The following is a 20,856-nucleotide window of genomic DNA, read 5'->3' as shown; positions in this document are numbered from 1 at the left end:
CAGGGGATCCCCTCCCCGAACCCTCATGCATGTTGGTTTCCTCTTTACAAGGATAGAACGGGTCTGAAGAAGTGGTTTCTCATCTCTTTAAAGTTATGGAATCCTTTCTTTGAGAGGAGTCCCTCAGCAGCCAGCATCTAAGCAGATAGACTTGATCTGCTCTGGTTGTGCCAACATGCCACCCTTAGTACCGGGTGCTGCCGGAGCACCCTCCCCTGCCCCCGATCTTGGGCCCAAAGGATCTGATGAGATTGAAGAGCACAGTTGGAAAATCTCTGAATGAGGTGGCTTGTAAGATTCCTTTTGTCGAGACATCTAGGCTAGAGGTCAAGCTCACGGTCTTGGGAGCCAGATGCCTGGAATGAAGTGGTTCCGCCCCTCAGTATGAGTGGCATTGGGCAAGTTGCCTATCCCGCGATTGCTCACCCATAAACAAGGGTGGTAAGGGAAGCTGCTTCGTGTCTATATTAGAAGGATTAAATCATTCTTTAAAGTGCTTTGTACCTTGCACACAGAATGTATTGACTATGAGCCATGATTATTATACAGGAGTCAGTGGTTCAATATTTGGAGTCTCAGGAAGCTTTAAACTTCTCAAGGCAGCTCATTTTCATGTTCTGGCACCTCTTTTCGCAGCGTGGGGTTTGAATTCATGACCTTGAGATCAAGACGTGAGCTGAGCTCAAGAGTCCGACCCTGGGGTGCCTGGGTGGTTCATTCGGTTCAACAGCTGCCTTCGGCCCAGGTTGTGATCCTGAGGTCTTGAGATCAAGCCCCACATTGGGCTCCCTGCTCAGTGGAGAGCCTGCCTCTCTCCCTCTCCCTCTGCTTGCCACTCCCCCTGCCTGTGAGTGTTCACTCTCTCTGTGTCAAATAAATAAAATCTTTAAAAAAAAAAAAAAGTTGGATGCTTAACCTACTGAGCACACCAGGTGCCTCATTTTATATTATATTTATTTCTTAAGTATTGGTACCTCTTCAGAATGAGCTAAAAGTCTGCCGTGCACCTTCAGATCTCAGGGTAAAGAGCATCCCTCTCTTCCCTCCACCCTTGATGCCAGCGCAGCAGCCCGAGTCTTGAGCTTCGGCCTCTCATCTGTGACTGCATCTGGAGTCCCCCCAACTCTGGCCTCCTCATGCACATCTTTCAGACCCCAGTGGCTTGGGAAGCCTCCTGCTGCCACCCCCCCCATCCCTGCCTCATCCTACTAGTACTTTCTTGTCTCGTGCTCACAACTTTTTACTGTGGCTGCCTGGAGTGTGCCTTTTCCTCACAGCACTGTGACCTCTCTAGAGCAGACATTCTGCCTGGAGCCTGGCCCAATGACTCCAGAAATAAATGCTGTTTTGCCTTTCCCCCTTCATGCAGAAGCTTTGATATATCCACAGGGTCCCTCTCCCTTTCTTAAAAATAATGTTTATGATTGAGGTAAAAAACATATAACATAAAATTTACTATCTTAGCCATTTTTCAGTGTGCAGTTCAGTAGTTTTTAGTATATTCACTTTGTTATGCAACAGATCTCCAGAACTTTTTTTCCTGCAAAACTGAAACTCTGTACTCACTAAACAGCAACTTCCCGTTTCCCTCTTCCTCCAGGCCCTGGTACTCTCATTGTACTTTCCGCTTACAGGAACTCAGGGGCCTTTGTCTAAGGTCTAGCTTCTGTTTCAGAGACCTAAGGCAAGCCTGCTGTCTGGATATCTAAGTTACAACTGTATGCCCTTGTCTCTCTTTTTTTTTTCTTGGTAAATGCAGTTCATGTTCCATCTTAGAAGATCTCCATTTCTCCAAGTGTTTAACAACAGTCCTGACGAGTCGTCGTATTATAGACACCATTTTGCCCGACAGGATCTAACCCAGTCCCTCATCATGATCCAGCCCATTCTGTACTCCTATTCCTTCCACGGGCCGCCAGAGGTGAGGTTTATGTGAATGTTTTTGTCAAATATGGAATCACCTAATACGCATTGTTGTTTTTTTCCTAGCAAGTTTACTCTTAGAGCAAAGCTGTAAAAAAAAAAAGAAAGAAAGAAAAAGAAAACTTGAAGTCTTGATAGTACTTTAACATTATTTCTGAGTATTGAAAAATACACATAGGAAAAAGTCACAGGACCTATAAAGAAAGCTATTATCTGTAGAAGGCAGGATTACCTGTTTAAAAAAAAAAAAAAAAACAACTTACAAAATTATGTAGGTACTTTTATTTTCCCAGTTACTTTGGCCCACTAATTCCATGTCTTGTGCCTGAAGGAAATCCTCTTACATACAGAAAAAACTTTGTTCAAAGAAATAGTGAAATGAACTATTATAATAGAAGATTAGAAAATAATCCCATGTCCATTATCACCACTGCTATTCAACATAGTACTAGAAGTCCTAGCCACAGCGATCAGACAACAAAAAGAAATTAAAGCATCCAAATCGGCAAAGAAGAAAAACTATCATTCTTTGCAGATGATATGATGCTATATGTGGAAAACCCAAAAGGCTCCACTCCAAAACTGCTAGAACTTGTACAGGAATTCAGTAAAGTGTCAGGATATAAAGTCAGTGCACAGAAATCAGTTGCATTTCTTTACACTAACAACAAGACAGAAGAAAGAGAAATTAAGGAGTCGGTGCCATTTACAGTTGCACCCAAAACCACAAGATACCTAGGAATAAACCTAACCAAAGAGAAAACTATAAAGTACTCATGAAAGAAATTGAGGAAGACACAGAAATGGAAAAATGTTCCATGCTCATGGATTGGAAGAACAAATATTGTGAAAATGTCTATTCTACGTAAAACAATCTACACATTTAATGCAGTTCCTATCAAAATCCCATCCATTTTTTTCAAAAAAATAGAACAAACAATCCTAAAATTTTTTTTTTTTAAGATTTTATTTTTATTTATTTGACAGAGAGAGATTACAAGTAGGCAGAGAGGCAGGCAGAGAGAGAGAGAGAGGAGAAAGCAGGCTCCCCGCCGAGCAGAGAGCCCGATGTGGGACTCGATCCCAGGACCCTGAGATCATGACCTGAGCCGAAGGCAGCGGCTTAACCCACTGAGCCACCCAGGCGCCCCAAACAATGCTAAAATTTATATGGAACCAGAAAAGACCTCGAATAGCCAAAGGAATATTGAAAAAGAAAGCCAAAGTTGGTGGCATCACAATTCCAGACTTCAAGTTCTGTTACAAAGCTGTCATCATCAAGACAGCATGGTACTGGCACAAAAACAGACACATAGATCAATGGAACAGAATAGAGAGCCCAGAAATAGACCCTCAACTCTATGGTCAACTAATTTTTGACAAAGCAGGAAGAAATGTCCAATGGAAGAAAGACAGCCTCTTCAACAGATGGTGCTGGGAAAATTGGACAGCCACATGCAGAAAAATGAAATTGGACTATTTCCTTACACCATACATGAAAATAGACAAATGGATGAAGGACCTCTATGTGAGAAAGGAATTCATCAAAATCCTTGAGGAGAACGCAGGCAGCAACCTCTTCAACCTCAGCCACAGCAACTTTTTCCTAGGAACATTGCCAAAGGCAACAGAAGTAAGGGCAAAAATGAACTATTGGGATTTCATCAAGATCAAAAGCTTTTGCAAAGCAAAGGAAACAGTTAACAAAACCAAAAGACAGCTGACAGAACGGGAGAAGATATTTGCAGACGACATATCAGATAAAGGGCTAGTATCCAAAATCTATAAAGAGCTTAGCAAACTCAACACCCAAAGAACAAATAATCCAATCAAGAAATGGGCAGAGGACATGAACAGACATTTCTGCAAAGAAGACATCCACATGGCCAACAGACGCATGAAAAAATGCTCCACATCACTCGGCATCAGGGAAATACAAATCAAAACCACAATGAGATACCCCCTCACACCAGTCAGAATGGCAAAAATTAACAAGTCAAGAAATGACAGATGCTGGCAAGGATGTGGAGAGAGGGGAATCCTCCTACACTGTTGGTGGGAATGCAAGCTGGTGCAACCACTCTGGAAAACCGTGTGGAGGTTCCTCAAAAAACTGAAAATAGAGCTACCCTATGACCCAGTGATTGCACTACTGGGTATATATCCTAAAGATACAAACGTGGTGCTCCGAAGGGGGGCGTGCACCCGAATGTTTATAGCAGCAATGTCCACAATAGCCAAACTATGGAGAGAACCTAGATGTCCATCAACAGGTGAATGGATAAAGAAGATATGGTATATATACACAATGGAATACTATGCAGCCATCAAAAGAAATGAAATCTTGCCATTTGTGACGACGCGGATGGAACTAGAGGGTATTATGCTTAGCGAAATAAGTCAGTCAGAGAAAGACAAGTATCATATGATCTCCCTGATATGAAGAGGTGGAGATGCAATGTGGGGGGTTGATGGGTAGGAAAAGAAAAAACGAAGGAAGGTGGGTTTGAGAGGGAGACAAACCATAAAAGACTCAATCTCAGAAAACAGACTAAGGGTTGCTGAGGGGAGGGGGGACGGGAGAAGGTGGTGGGGATATGGACATTGGGGAGGGTATGTGCTATGATGCGTGCTGTGAAATGTGTAAACCCGATTCACAGACCTGTACCCCTGGGGATAAAAATACATTATATGTTTATTTTAAATAAATAAATAAATTTTTTAAAAAAAGATTTGGCATACACACACACACACACAATGGAATACTATGCAGCCATCAAAAGAAATGAAATTTTTCCATTTGCAATGATGTGGATGGAACTAGAGGGGTATTATACTTAGCGAAATAAGTCAATCAGAGAAAGACAATTATCTTATGATCTCTGTGTTATGAGGAAGTGGAGATGCAACGTGGGGAGTTTGGGGGTAGGAAAAGAATAAATGAAACAAGATTGGATCAGAGGGAGACAAACTGTAAGAGACTCTTAATCTCACAAAACAAACTGAGTTTTGTTGGGGACCGGGGGGTCGGGAGAGGGTAGAGGGGTTATGGACATTGAGGAGGGTATGTGCTGTGAAGTGTGTAAACTTGGCGATTCACAGACCTGTACCCCTGGGGCTAAAAATACATTATATGTTTATTAAAAAATTTAAAAATTTAAAAAAAAAATAATCCCAAGTGTTTAATAGTAGAAAAATAAGTAATCTAAGAAATATTTAAAGTTTATGGAATGTGATAAAATATTAAAATGTTACATGAAAGGGGCACCTGGCTGGCTCAGTTGGTATAGCATGAGACAGACCCTTGATCTCTGGGTCATGAGTTCAAGCCCCTCATTGGGTATAGATGTTACTAAAAAAGATAAAGTTACATGAAAAAAATCAAAATAGGAACTTTTCTAAATTATGTATTTTTTAGCATACAGGAATTAAAAACTATGTGAAAATAAATGATGAATATTTTTTGGACTTGGGTACAAATATTCAAATTTTCCTTAACAAGTACCTTACTTTTATTATTGAATTAGAGCTTTGCGCAGTGGCAGTATGGTAGCCAATGAGGCTTATCCGAGGCGCGATTATTGCTAATTGAAAACTTATTATTGAATTAGAAATTCTAATAAAATGTATTCTGTAGGAAACTTTTAAAACTTCTATTAAAAGTTGTTCTTTTTCATGTAAGCATCACTGTTCCATCATCTACAGCAATAGATTTGAGAGAATGTGTTTCCAATAGATAAAATACATTTTTTAAATTTATTTATTTATTTATTTATTTGACAGAGATCATAAGCAGGCAGAGACAGGCAGACAGAGAGGAGGAAGCAGGCTCCCTGCTGAGCAGAGAGCCCGATGCGGGGTTCGATCCCAGCACCCTGGGATCATGACCTGAGCCGAAGGCAGAGACTTTAACCCACTGAGCCACCCAGGCGCCCCGATAAAATACATTTCTAACACAAAACTGAAAATGTTTGGGATTATCTGTGGTTCCTGGAGCAAAAGATGTTCTTAATCTCTCTCCCCAGTTGATGAGGGATTATTTGGAGGCTCTTTCTAATACAAAGTTGATACTTAGAACTTCTGGGTCGGGGAGCAGAAAGCAGGACTTTCCTTAAAAATGGGGAGAGCCATTGTGCCAGGTGCCGTTCATCAGCAGCGTTGGAGCTGTTGTGTAGACACCCCAAGTGTGGGGTTGAAGTGGTTGCTATGTGGGAACGGGGCAAGACCAATGCCTTCTCTCTCCCTTTTTCTTCAGCCAGTACTCTTGGACAGCAGCAGCATTCTAGCTGAGAGAATTTTGCTGATGGATACTTTCTTCCAAATTGTCATTTATCTTGGTGAGGTAAGAAGATACTAATTTCTTTCATTACTATTGTTTTGGCTTTCTTTTTATTAATTTAGATTTTTATGGCATTTGAAATAATTTGGGCTTAGAAGACCCACTGTTTATTAGAATCAGTATAGCTGTAAAATCTTTCTCAGGTCCCTGGGGTATTTGTATATTTAGTAATTTTAATTATATTTGTTGTAAATAAATCTCAGGTTGTCATTTTAAATCACTCTAAAATCCTTTAACTGGACATTATGTTCATTGATAAATTCTTTTCCTTCTGTTGTCCATTCTTTACCTTCAATAAATTGCTTTGGTGATTGACTTGACTTCCTAGTGTCTGTACACTAGATGTGATTTCAAGTGTTCTGCAAAAGTATACATTGTTTTTCAGAATTCCCTTAATAACTTAGGATGAATTAGTTTTCCAATACTAATATGCATTTTATAGTTTTTAACTTTTTTCAACATATTAATACCCACTCTGCTAGTTGCTTGCCCATTGGGTGACCAACTGCTGTTCCCACTGGTTCCTATAGGAGCAATAATCATGATTTGCTTTCTGTGCCTTCAGCTGAGCTCTTAAAGACATTCTGACCACAGCCCCCATCCTGTTCATTCACACATTTATTGAGTATATGTGCACGTGCATGCAAGTGATGGATTCTAAAGACGAAGACAGTGACATGGTTCTCACTCCCCAAAAGCCCCATGTCTACTGGTTGTGAGTGTTCTGATGAACTCTTGGAACCAAACGAGCTTATGGGATTTCCTCTGTGCCACCATTCAGTCAGAAATTAAGACCCAGAAGATATTACTGGAAACTGAGAAGGGGAGAGCAGGCTGCAGAAGGAAGCACCTAAAGAGAATCCTCCCTCTGGTATCAGACTAAGGGTTTTGTAAAACCCATCGATCACTTGTTACATCCTCTAGCTCCATTTCCGCTGTTTTCTTTTTTAGTGTTCCCTAAATAACACGTGAAAACACTTCAGGTTATTTATAAAGCTGTACTAATCAGTCAGCGAATATTTCTTGATTTCCTGTGTGCACATGGCATTTTCTAGAACTGTTGCCAGTGGGGATAAAAGAGGGGGAGACACGGTGTCAGCTGAGGTGGGGAGATTGGCTTTACCTTCTACTCTATAGTATGTTGCCTTCTACTTGCCTACTGAACACCCACGCATGGATTCTCGCAGCTTTTCTCTCCTCCACCAAGAGTATCCCAACCCAGACCCCAGGGAATTTGGGGATGAGTCTTTGTGAGACTAGGCACTGGAGTTGGGTGTGGAGGTGTGCCCATAGAGAAGAGAATGGGGGATGAACTCCACGTAGGAAGCCATTTCCCTACCAGCTGGAAGGACATGGGAAGCTGGACCCAGTGATGGCAGTGGAAATGGAAAGGCAGGACGGCTCCTGGGGACAGCTATACCCTGGGTGTGTTTTTTGTTTTTAAGAATTTAAGCAGTCCTGGGGCGCCTGGGTGGCTCAGTGGGTTGAGGCCTCTGCCTTCAGCTCAGGTCATGATCCAGGGTCCTGGGATCAAGCCCCACATCGGGCTCTCTGCTCAGCGAGGAGTCAGCTTCCTCCTCTCTCTCTGCCTGCCTCTCTGCCTACTTGTGATCTCTGTCTGTCAAATAAATAAAATTAAAAAAAAAAATCCCCTTCTTAAAAAAAAAAAAAAAAGAATTTAAGCAGTCCTAAAGCAGAGGATTCTTTTTTTTTTTTTTTTAATTATTTATTTATTTGACAGACACAAGTGGGCAGGCAGAGAGAGAGAGGGGAGGGAAGCAAGCTCCCCGCCGAGCAGAGAGTCCGACATGGGGCTCGATCCTAGGACCCTGGGATCATGACCTGAGCCAAAGGCAGAGGTTTAACCCACTGAGCCACCCAGGCGCCCCAGGACTGCTAGTTTTTAGCTAGTTGGTATGTACAGTTAGAAAGGGAAGAGGTGTGACTGATGGCTCTGACCTTTCGGGGAGAACTGTGTAGTGGGGGGTGTCCTGGCTGCACCTCTTTGCTTCCTCTACTTTAAGCAGAGGAAGTTCCCCTTTGCTACCTGCTGCAACTCGTCATTCTTGACATGGCTTCTTCCCCGAAACGAGTCATGGTGGGCGTGTTAGAATGTCAAGAATGTCAGAGAAGACTGTTGTTCCAGTGTTTCCACAATGGTTGTGTTTGGTTTATTTTGGTGCAGACCATAGCCCAGTGGCGTAAAGCAGGGTACCAGGACATGCCTGAGTATGAAAACTTCAAGCACCTCCTGCAGGCACCGCTGGATGATGCCCAAGAGATTCTGCAGGCGCGCTTCCCAATGCCACGCTACATTAACACGGAGCACGGAGGCAGCCAGGTGAGTGCGTTGAGTCCCAGCTCTTGTGTTCTGGTGGTTCCATGAGGTCTATGGCTATAAATCCAAACTACATAGTTTAATATCTTATGTGGTGGCATAAACGGACATTCAGGCAAACTTCCAAACATGACTTCTTAAATCAGTGGTCAAAATACGTTAATGTAAAAGTAGAGGACTGCCAAAATAAAACACATGCTTCATGCTTCAGGAACCCTAAGAAATGGAGAGTCATTGGCTTACAGTAAAGAAATGCGTGCCTTTGTGGTTAAAAAAAAAAAAAAAAACCCACAAAACTAATTTAACAAAAGGAATGTCAAGACTTTTTTTCTACTACACTAATATTAATGTCACTTGTAATCTTTAAATCTCTTGTTTTTAAAGGCTCGATTCCTTTTGTCCAAAGTGAACCCATCACAGACACACAATAACCTGTATGCCTGGGGACAGGTAAGAAATTGTCAGGTATCTGGGGAGGATGCCAGGCTCCTTTTGGAACACCTATTTACCAAGTTACCCTTTTGGCCTTAGAAGCAGAATAACTCAGGTATTTTGCTGGGGAGTGGGAAGGCTTTCTGTAACATAGCTGAGGCAAGAGGGAGCGCCTTGTGTGGATCCCCTTCTTTGACCAGAGGACAGAACTCTGTAGCGTGACCTGTATTTGGCTCTCTTAATAGACACAGCAGCATCTCCCCAGACTTCCTTTGCCCCCCTGACCCAGCCTCGACCCCACTTCTCTCTCCCAATGGTGTGGGGTAAAAACATCTGATCACCACTGGCTCTGTCTCCTCACTTTTCAGCCTCTGTCTCCTCCTTTATCTAATTATTTAACATAACATTTATTTAACATATTTAACAATTATTTAACATAACATTTAGGTCTCATCCGGTCTTTTTCTTTGACTGTTTTCTTGTAACATTTTTGAAAATTAAACTTTCCTTTGAGGCAATTGTAAATTTACAATCAGTTGTTAGAAATAATACAGAGAGATTCCCTGTGCTCTTCACCTCCTGTCCCCCAGTGGGAACATCTTGCACAGCTGGAATGCAGTATCATTCAGGATATTGAAATAGATACGGTCCAGATACACATTTCCTTCACCACAAGGATCTCTCATTTGCCCTTGTGTTAGTCACTCTCACTTCCCGCCTACCTCCACCTCTTCCTTAACACATGTCAACTACTGCCACGTTCTCCACTTCTATGATTTTGTCAAGAATATTATATATGTGAAATTGCATGGTATGTAACTTTTGGGGACTGGCTTTTTTCCCTCAGCATGATTGTCTAGAGATTCATCCAGGTTATTGCAGGAATCACTAATTTGCTTCTTTTTACTTGTGGAGTAGTATTCCATGGTATTGATGTATTGTGGGTGTTATCAGTGTACTGGAGTTGTTTATCGTTCACCTGTGGAAGGACATCTGGATGTCCTTCCTTCACAGTTCCTGGCTGTTAGGAGTAAAGCTACTAGAAATAGTCATGTACAGGTTTCTCATTAACCGAAGTCTTCCATTCTCCAAGGTAAATGCCCAGAATTACATTTGTTTAATGGTATGGTAATCACATGGTTAGTCTAAGAAACTGATGTTTTCCAGAGTGGACTGCCTCCTTCTACATCCCCACTAGAAACTTATGAGTGATCGATTTTCTCTGCATCCTTGCCAATATTTGATATTGTCATTATTTTGATTTTAGCTATTCCAGTAGGTGTGTACTGGTATACCATTATGCTTTTAAATTACATTTTCTTTTTCTTTTTTTTCAAGATTTTATTCACTTGACACAGAGAGATCACAAGTAGGCACAGATGCAGGCAGAGAGGGGAAAGCAGATTCCCCACTGAGCAGGGAGCTCGATGTGGGGCTTGATCCATGACCTGACCTGAGCTAAAGGCAGACGCTCAACAGCTGAGTCACCCAGGCGCCCCTAAATTACATTTTCTTTTCTCTCTTTTTTTAAGTTCTTTTTTTTAGATTTTATTTATTTGACAGAGAGAGGGAGATCACAAGTAGACAGAGAGGCAGGCAGAGAGAGAGGGGGAAGCAGACCTCCTGCTGAGCAGACAGCCTGATTCGGAATTCGATCCCAGGACCCTGAGATCGTGACCTGAGCCAAAGGCAGAGGCTTAACCCACTGAAATCTTTTGACCATTGTATAAATGGGTTTTTGCTTTTTTTGCTGTTGAGTTTTGAGTTCTTTTTGTCAAATACGTAATTTGTAAATATTTTCTCTCACTTCTAGCTTGTCTGTATGTACATCTTCTTTACAGGGTCTTTTGCAGAGCAAAAATGTTTAATTTTTATGAAATCCACTTTAGTAGTTTTTCCTTTTATGGATTGTGCTTTTGGTGCCAAGTCTGAGAACTCTGCCTAGCCCTGGGTCCCAAAGATCTGCCATATTTGTTTGTCTAATTTTACATTTCCATTTCAGTCTGTGATCCATTTTGAGTTAATTTTTGTGGGGTGCCTGGGTGGCTCAGTGGGTTAAGCCTCTGCCTTTGGCTCAGGTCATGATCTCAGCGTCCTGGGATTGAGCCCCGCATCTGGCGCTCTGCTCAGCAGGGAGCCTGCTTCCCTCCCCCCCCCCCCATCTCTCTGCCTACTTGTGATATCTCTCCCTGCAAAATAAATAAATTAAATATTTTTAAAAAATTTTGTGTGTGTGTGTGAGATGTGAGGCTTGGTTTTATTTTATGCATGTGGACGTCTAACTGCTCATACCATTTGTTGAAAGGATGTCTTGCTTCCTTTGAATTACTTTGTGTCTTCATCAAAGGTTAGTTGATCTTATTTGTGTGAGTCCTTTTCTGGGTTTTCTGCTCTGTTATGTTGATCTGTGTTTCTATCACTCTACCAATAACACAGTCTTGATTACTGTAGCTGTATAGTAAGTCAGTCTTCAAATTTTCCGATTTCTCCAACTTCTTTTTCAAAAATGACTTAGCTATTCCAGTTTCTTTGCTTCTACATAAAAATTTTAGGATAATTTTGCTTATGTCTTTAAAAACTTGCTGGGATTTTGATAAGAATTACATCAATCTTCTGTATAGTTTGGGGGAGAATTGACATCTTTACAGTGCTGAGCCTTCCAATCTGTGAATTCATTTTGTCTTCCACTGTTTTGATTTCTTTCCTTAGTGTTAAATGTTTTCACATTTTTCTTTTTTTCTTTTTTTTTTTTTTTTTAGGAATTGTGATTGGTATTGTAGTTTTGATGTCAGTGCCCAGGTGTTCATTACCAGTATATGTGTACAATTGATTTTTGTGTATTTATCTTATATCATGTGACTTTCCCAAGTCAGTACTTCTGGGAGGTTTTTTTGAGGTTCTTCAAGATTTTCAACATAGGTAATGATATCATCTACAAATAGAAAACAGCTTATTTTTTCCTTTCCAGTGTGAATACCATTATTCCTTTTCCCTTATAGGTGAGAAGTCATTTTTCTCTAGCTGCTTTTAAATAAATAACCCATGGTTTTTAATCTGCTCTGCTAATCTCCTAACTGTTGCATTTGGGCCATTTATATTTAAGGTAATTATTGATATGTTGGGACTTTCTGTTGTTTTATTTTTTGCTTTTCCATTTGCTTTCTCTGTCTTGTTGTCTTTGTTTTCAGTTTCATCGGTTCTGTTGTAATCTTTATTTTCTTCTGCTTGCTTTGGGTTTATTGCTTAGTTTCCAAGTATTTGGAAATTTTATTATTTGTTGAATTTTGATTTTTGATTTTGATTCCATTGTGGCTGGAGATACACTTTCTATGACTTCGGTGCCTTTAAATTTGAAGTTTTTTTTATGGCCCAAACTGTGGTCTGTCTTGGCATATGTTCCATGGTCACCTGAGTATGTATTCTGCTGTTGTGCGGTAGAGTGTTCTGTAAATGCCTTTTAGATCCTGTTGATGGTGGTGTTGAGTTCTTACTGATTGCCCTGTCAGTTTATGAGTGTTGTCAGTTTAGGGTGTTGAAGTTTCCAACTCTAATCATGAGTTCGTCTATATGTATCTCCTTTGTTGTCTGTCAGTTTTTGTTCCTGTTTTGTAGCTCTATTGTTTATGTGTACACATCTAGGATTGTTGTGTTGGTTGGTTGATTTTATATCATTATATAATTTCTCCTTCTGTTGCTGGTCATTTTGTTTGCGTTGATGTCCGCTTTATCTGACATTAATAGAATTCACTATTTTCATGCAAAAAATATTGTTTGCATGTTAAATCTCTTGCCACTCTTTACCTTTCAACCTATTTTTTTGTATTATATTTGAAATGAATTTCTTGTAAATAACCCATGGTTTTTAATCTGCTCTGCTAATCTCCTAACTGCTGCATTTGGGCCATTTATATTTAAGGTAATTATTGATATGTTGGGACTTTCTGTTGTTTTATTTTTTGCTTTTCCATTTGCTTTCTCTGTTTTTCATTTCTCTGTTTTCCGTTTTCTGCATTCCTGTGGGTTATTTGAACATTTTTTAGAATTCCATTTTAACTCGTTTATAATGTTTTTGAGTGTATCTCTTTGTGTAGCTTTTAGTGGTTACTCCCAGTTGTAGATAGTAGAGTATTATGTATTACCTTATATATGCATAGCTTATCACAGTTGACTAGAATCTTTTTGACCAATTCAAGTGACGTATAGAAAACTTAACCACAGTGCTTGGATGGCTCAGATGATTAAGTGTCTGTCTTGGGCTCAGGTCATGATCTCTGGGTCCTGGGATCAAGCCCCATGTCAGGCTCCCAGCTCAGCAGGGAGTCTGCTTTGCCCTCTCCCTCTGGCTCTCCCCCTGCTCAGCCTCTCTTTCTCTCTCTCAGATGAATAAATAAAATCTTAAAAAAAAAAAAAAAAAACTTAACTCCCCTTTACATTCCTTTATCTTATCCCATTCATAATTGTCTTAAATGTTTCTTCTACATGGATTAGTCGGTGTTAATAGTTTTTCTTCAGCCATGAAGCATAATTTATAAACTTCAAGAGAAGAAGCAAGTCCTATTATACTTCTCCATATTTTTGCTTACTGTGTTCTTTATTCCTTCTTGATATTCCAGGGTTCCTTCTTTATAATTTCCTTTCTGTTTAGAGAGCTTCCTTTAGCCATTCTTTTAGGTCTCCTGATGATAGATTCTTAGTTTTCTTTCATTTGAGAATCCTGATTTCCCCCTTCTTTAATGCAGGATATTTTTTCTAGATGCAGGATTCTGGTGGCAGCCCTATTCTTTGGGCATCTGAAAAATGTTTTGCTACTTTTCTTGGCTTCTGTGGTTTCAGATGAGAAATTCATTGTCCTTATTGCTTTTCCCTTATAGGTGAGAAGTCATTTTTCTCTAGCTGCTTTTAAGATTGTTTCTTTGTTATAAGTACTATGTGTTTGGTGTGGATTTCCTTGGACTTAACCTGTTTAGAATTTGCTCGGCTTCTTGATTCTGTGTATTTCTCTTGCCAAAGTTGGGTAGTTATCAGCCATTATTCTTTGAATACTTTTTCAGCCCATCCTCTTTTTCCTTTCTCTCTGGGACTCCGATGACATGAATGTCAGGTGTTTTGTAGTTCCACAGGTCCCTGGTGCCATGTTCATTTTTTTCCCACTTATTTTCTATTTTTCAGTTGGGTAATTTCTATTATTTTATCTTCCAGGTCACTGATTATTGTCTCTGTTCCTTTTCTGCTATTGAACTTATCCACCAAGCTTTTTACTTGTTTCTGTAGTTTTCAGTTTTAAAGCTTTCCTTTGGGGCACCTGGGTGCCTCAGTTAGTTAAGCAACTGCCTTCCGCTCGGGTCACGATCCTGGAGTCCTGAGATCGAGTACCCCATCAGTCTCCCTGCTCTGTGGGGAACCTGCTTTTTCCTCTGCCTGCCACTCCCCTGCTTGTGCTTGCTCGCTCTCCCTGTGTCAAATAAATAAAAATCTTAAAAAAAAAAAAGAATAATAAAATAAAACTTTCCTTTGGTTCTTCTTTATCTACTTTCCTGAGAAATTCTTTGCTGAGGCTTTCTGTTTTTTCATTTGTTTCAAGTGTGTTTGTAATTGCTCACTGAAGCTACTTAGAAGTCTTTGTCAGATAATTCTAACACTGTCCTCAGTTTGGTGTTAATACCTGCTATCTGTTTTTCATTCACTTTGAGATCTTGACTGTTGTTATAAGTGATTTTTGTTTATTTTTTGTTTGTTTGTTTAAAGATTTATTTATTTATTTTATTTGACAGACAGAGATCACAAGTAGGCAGGAAGACAGGCAGTGGGAGGGAGGGAAGCAGGCTTCCTGCTGAGCAGAGCGCTGGATGTGGGGCTTGATTCCAGGATCCTGAGATCATGACCTGAGTAGAAGGCAGAGGCTTTAACCCACTGAGCCACCCAGGTGCCCCGATGATAAGTGATTTTTTTTTTAATTAATTTAATTTTTTTTATGATTTTATTTATTTATTTGACAGAGAGAAATCACAAGTAGATGGAGAGGCAGGCAGAGAGAGAGAGAGGGAAGCAGGCTCCCTGCTGAGCAGAGAGCCCTATGTGGGACTCGATCCCAGGACCCTGAGATCCTGACTCGAGCCGAAGGCAGCGGCCTAACCCACCGAGCCACCCAGGCGCCCAGTGATTTTTTATTGAAATGTGAACATTTTCATATTTGTTATGAGACTCTGGATCTATTTAAATAGGCTATTCTATTTTTTATTTATTTTTTTTTTAAAGATTTTATTTATTTATTTGACAGAGAGAAATCACAAGTAGATGGAGAGGCAGGCAGAGAGAGAGAGAGGGAAGCAGGCTCCCTGCCGAGCAGAGAGCCCGATGCGGGACTCGATCCCAGGACCCTGAGATCATGACCTGAGCCGAAGGCAGTGGCTTAACCCACTGAGCCACCCAGGCGCCCTAAATAGGCTATTCTAGCTGGCTTTTAGTCACGCTGCTCTAGGAGGGAAGCTGGGAAGACATTGTTTCATTACTGCCTGATAGCAATCCAGGTTTTCCATTGGCCTCTTGACACCTGGGTGGGGCACAATTCATTGTTACTATTGGGTAGGAATGGGTGTTTCAGCTCCCCACCTAGTCTCCACTGATCCTGCTGTGGAGCTGACCTTGTTAGTGTTGGGTGGTGGTGAAAGTGTGCACTGTCTACTAGGCCGCCTCTGATACCCAATGCAGGGGGCACAGAGGACATCTTCCTATTGCCAGGTCTGGGTAGAAGTGCAGGCTCCCCGAATGGTCTCTATTGGTTCCATGGCAATAAGGGAGATGTCCCCCTGGCCATTGGGGAGGAAATTCCCAGTGCCGTACTTGGCTTTCTCTGAACCCATCCTCATGGGCTCCCTTGTTACTGTCTTGTGAAGGTGGCCATCTTAGGTGCTCACTCAGCCTTTGCCAGTGTGTGTGGGGCCACAGTTTTTTCTGTCATCTTTGACTGGAGTTAATATCTAACATCTTTTGTCTTGCTAGGCTATGCTGGTCCTTTAACTAGAGAAGGTTGACTTTCTCTATGTTTTTTTCTGTGGCCAGTGATTGTTTGCCAGCCTTTCAGCTCCAGGTCTGGGATGTTTGAGGCAAAAAGGAAACCCAAGGAGCTCACCACTGTGTTGTTCCTTGGGATCCAGGGCCCCTAGTTTGTTTGCTCTCTTCTCCACCTTTTACAGTCTTCTTACATTTCTATTATATAAAATGTCCAGGGTTTCCAGTTGTACATGGTGGAAGGAATAGGGAAAAGTACAGGTACTCCTTCCTGGAAGGCATCTTATAAAATTTTAATTCTACTTTTTACAGATTTGAGCTCTTACTAGAATTCAAGGTTTCTATTCAGTTCTTTTCCCTTCACATTACATAAATCATGAGCATTTTCTGATAGTACAGATACCATCTTTTCAGTGGAGATCCTCATTCACTCATTTGTAAATATACTACCATACAAGCTTCTCTTATAAGCAGGGCATGAAGAACATTGGGTTAGTTGCTGGCAGGGTGATGGGGAAGGTGAGACACAGGGTGTGTGGCCTCCAGGAGCTCATGTTTGATGGGTGGCCAGACTCTGGGCTGGTCATCAGAACCATGGAGAGGATTAAAGCAGAAGGGTATATGCCCAAACTGTCTATAGTGGCAGGGGATGGCTTGACCTCAGTGGGTTGGAGAGGGGTTTTGTGAGGAAATTATGCTTCAGTTGATAGAACAGTTAGCTAAGCAGAGAATGGCAGTGGCGGGAGTCCTCCTAGCAGAGCAGGTAGCACTGTGAATGTTCTGAGGTGGCGGAAGTGTCCTTAGTAATTCATAAATGCTAACCAGCTTTTCAGATACCTGCCAGTTAATCTTTACCATTAAATTTCAGGAAACAGGAGCACCCATCCTAACTGATGACGTTAGCCTGCAGGTGTTCATGGATCATTTGAAGAAGCTGGCTGTTTCCAGTGCCTGTTAAGCTAGAAGATGTGAGCAGAACATCAAAGAACACATTGGATTGTGTTCACAATTGCTGATAATGGCTTAAAAACATTCCTTTCACTTTACTTGTGGGTTTTAATAAATAATCAAAGGAAGCATTGTATGTAACTCTTTAGATTATAATTTATTTGTATTCCTTATTTGTGCCCCTTTTCCTGCATCATCAAATGTTTTGGTACTTGTAGATGTTTATATACTTTTTGTATCCTAACTTTACTGTTACATAAAATCAAAGGTAATGTATTTTGGCAACTCATTTAGGTGAAAATCATAATGATCAGACAGGAAATAAATCTGGATAAAGCAAGCGCTGGCTAAAATAATGCTAATACAAATTTGATTTCCTGAAGTCTCTATGTGTGTATGTGTATGTTTTTAGTGACTCCCCCAAGAGGTATTACCTGAACTTAATCCTCATTTTCTGTCTAAATGTTAAGTGAGGGAAAAGTTGAAATATGTGAAACTTGATCATCAAGGCAGAGCTGTCTGGAGTGCACTGCCCTAACTCACATGTAAACAGCCCAGCCCAGGTGGCTGCTGGGGATCAGTGGCCCTAACAAAGTGGTAATGCAGTTATCTTGGGCATCAAGTAAAACAACTTAAACAGGTACTGGTGGTTTTTTTGTTTTGTTTTGTTCTGTTTTGTTTTGTTTTTTAAAACTATGCATATACTACTTTGATTTAAAACAAACTTTATAATAACGGTTCCCTCCACTCCCTGAGCCTAGACCTACTCTTCAGAGGTGGCTGGTTTTAACCTTTCTTTTCGAGTTATTTGTTGATGTTATCAGTGTTAGCCATTGTCTCTCAATTCTCATTTTCCAGAATGAGGACCTTTCTCTGTAGCATCCAGTTTTGATGGACTGTACCTTTCTTTTTTTATTATCAAAGTTGGTAAAATTTACATTCCGACCTGTTAACCATAGTTACGTCTTTTGTCTCAAAGTTCATTCTGAAAGTTGAAAACAAATAAAGATCATTTATATAATTGTGATAATGTTAGCAATGTCCTTGTTTGAGTCAGGTAGTATTACATTTTTCTCCATGGGTTTGCTGTCCCAGGCCCTACACCATTTGAAGGAAAATGTTCCCAGTGACAAAATCAGTCATTTACATTCTTATGTTCTAGCACTCCTCGGGTCGGTTTGCTTCTTTTTTGCATCATAACTTTGTGTATTTGTTGTTTTCCCTAGGAGTTTCTAATTTAGGGGCAAGTGATTTTTTAAAATTTTATTTATTCATTTGAGAGAGAGAGCATGAAAAGGGAGAGGGTCAGAAGGAGAAACAGGGAGACCAATGCAGGTACTCATTCCTGGGACTCCAGGATCATGACCTGAGCCAAAGGCAATCACCCAACCAACTGAGCCACCCAGGTGCCCTGAAGTCCATTCTTTAGAGATCACTGATCTCCTCTCTAATCACCGCCCATCTGCTGACAAGTCATCCAGGAATTTGTTTTGTTTGGAAGCCTGGGTTTGTTCTACAATTCCTTTAATCCCATAAGTCATTTGCTGTATCTTAAGTTAATGGGAGATAATTCACTGAATCTATTCAGTCTTCAAACTTAGCTTTGCCGAGTATAAAATTCTAGCCCCCAAACAATTTTCTCTCAGAACTTTGGAACTATTTTTTCATTCACTTGACAAATATTTTTTCAGTATTTGCTATGTATGGAGTGTCTTACAGACACTGGGTATGTAGCCAATAAAACAAATATCTGCCCTGGTGGAGTATATATTCTAGTTAGGGAAGACCAACAACAACAACAACAAAAATTAGAAGTAAATTACATGATTTATTAGAAGGTACTGAGTCCTATGTAGAAAAACAAAGCTGGAACTCCTCTATCAATTGGATGTTGAGTCATCTGGATTGATTCTTTCTTGTATTTTGAATTTGTATTACAGCCTTTTGCCTTTGGTATGAGTTCTGGAGGGCCTTTCCTATCTTAAGGTGTTTAACACATTTTAAATGCCAAGGGCTTTTATTTTGTGTACATTTTCCATAGAATATTTTTCTTTTTCTTTTCTCTTTTTGCTTAAAGATTTTATTTATTTATTTGACAGAGATCTCAAGTAGGCAGAGAGGCAGGCAGAGAGAGAGGCAGGGAAGCAGGCTCCCCGCTGAGCAGAGAGCCAATGCTGGGCGTGATCCCAGGACTCGGGGATCATGACCCGAGCCAAAGGCAGAGGCTTTAAACCACTGAGCCACCCAGGTGCCCCTCATAGAATATTTTTCTTACTTGGGGGATTGTTTTTTTTTTTAAGTGGGCTCCATGCCCAGCGTGGAGCCCAACACAGGCTTGTCCTGACCTGAAATCAAGACCCTGAGATCAAGACCTGACCTGAAATCAAGAGTCCGACACTTAACCAACTGAGCAACCCAGGCCCCCCATGAATGTAATTTTTAATTGAGTATGTCATATAGAAGAGCACAGAAATCTGATTAAGGTCGAAACTATTCCATCTTGGGCCTTTCCATTTTATTATTTTTTTTTAAGATTTTATTTATTTTACAGAGATCACAAGTAGGCAGAGAGGCAGGCAGAGAGAGAGGGGGAAGCAGGCTCCCCGCTGAGTAGAGAGCCCGATGTGGGGCTCGATCCTGGGATCCTGGGACCATGACTTGAGCCCAAGGCAGAGGCTTTAACCCACTGAGCCACCCAGGTGCCCCCGTGTTAGGGATTTTAAAAACAGTAGGAGAAAAAATTAAAAAAACAAAAACAGTAGGAGAGTGGCAGGATGGATGGGAAGAAGCTGGAATCCAGGTGAGGTCTGAACAGAAGCAGGTGTTTGGACAGAGGTGGGGTGTTAGGCAAGAGTCTGAGTTCAAGTTTCTGGCTTGGGTAATACATCAATCATTCTCTGAATTACAGAAAAGGAGGGAAGGAGTTCTTTGCTCTTTCTTTTCTAGCATTGATAAATTCAGTTCTGGACATTTTGAGTTTAGGGAGCTTGTGAGAGATAACAGAATGCCCAGCAGGTTGGTTGTAATTAAAATGGATTTTCTTTCAGGAGAATTTGGAGCAGATTTCAGTCATTAACAAATATAATAACATGAGCAAAGTTGCTCAGGATGAGAAGAGAACAAATCTTGCAACAGAATACCAGGTTTGGTTTGTTTTTTTTTTTTTTAAAGATTTTATTTATTTACTTGACAGAGAGATCACAAGTAGTCAGAGAGGGGGAGCAGGCTCCCTGATGAGCAGAGAGCCTGACTCGGGGCTCAATCTCAGGATCCTGGGATCATGACCTGAGCCGAAGGCAGAGGCTTTAACCCACTGAGCCACCTAGGCACCCCCCACCTTTTTTTTTTTTTAACAGATTTTCATTTTTATGACACAGAGGGAGAGAGGGAGAGAGAGAGCACACAAGCATGAGGAACAGCAGGCAGAGTGAGAAGAAGACTCCCCGCTGAGCAGGGAGCCCAATGTGGGACTCCATCCCAGGACCTCTGGATCATGACCTGAGCAGACGCTTAACCGACTGAGCCACCGAGGTGTCCCACTTTGTTTGTTTGTTTTTTTAATATTTTATTTATTTGTGTGTGTGTGAGAGAGTAAGCGTGGGTGAGTGTACAAGTGGGGAGGAGGGGCAGAGGGAGAAGTAGACTCCCCATTGATCAGGGAGCCTGATGCAGAACTCAATCCCAGGACCCCTGGATCATGACCTGAGCCAAAGGCAGACACTTAACCAACTGAGCCACTCAGGGATCCCCAGTTCAATGAGTTTTGACAGATGTGTACATTCATGAAACCACCATCACCAAACAGAACTTTTCTATCCCCCCCCCCTGCCCCCGCTGGTTTCCTTAGTAGGCAACTGCTAGTCAACTT

General features: G+C 41.1%; 1 protein-coding gene across 3 annotated transcripts in view; it reads left to right on the top strand.

Annotated features, from left to right (window-relative positions):
- SEC23B (SEC23 homolog B, COPII coat complex component) overlaps positions 1–18,015 on the top strand; it is a 49,205-nt gene extending 31,190 nt beyond the window's left edge. For 2 of the 3 annotated variants that reach the window (XM_082743164.1, XM_082743165.1), the window contains exons 16-20: positions 1,760–1,921; positions 6,179–6,265; positions 8,448–8,603; positions 8,985–9,050; positions 16,909–18,015. In XM_082743164.1, the coding sequence (XP_082599290.1) occupies positions 1,760–1,921; positions 6,179–6,265; positions 8,448–8,603; positions 8,985–9,050; positions 16,909–16,998 (561 nt within the window). In that variant the 3' untranslated portion in view covers positions 16,999–18,015. Of the gene's footprint in view, positions 1–1,759; positions 1,922–6,178; positions 6,266–8,447; positions 8,650–8,921; positions 9,051–16,908 lie in introns of all 3 variants that reach the window. The other variant, XR_014314792.1, reaches the window with a different exon arrangement.
- Positions 18,016–20,856: the final 2,841 nt, after the last annotated feature.

Source organism: Mustela nivalis (genome assembly GCF_964662115.1).
Source record: "Mustela nivalis genome assembly, chromosome: 8".
NCBI lineage: Eukaryota > Metazoa > Chordata > Mammalia > Carnivora > Mustelidae > Mustela > Mustela nivalis.
Note: the sequence above shows the minus strand (reverse complement) of the source record. Positions and strands in the feature narration are given on the sequence as shown.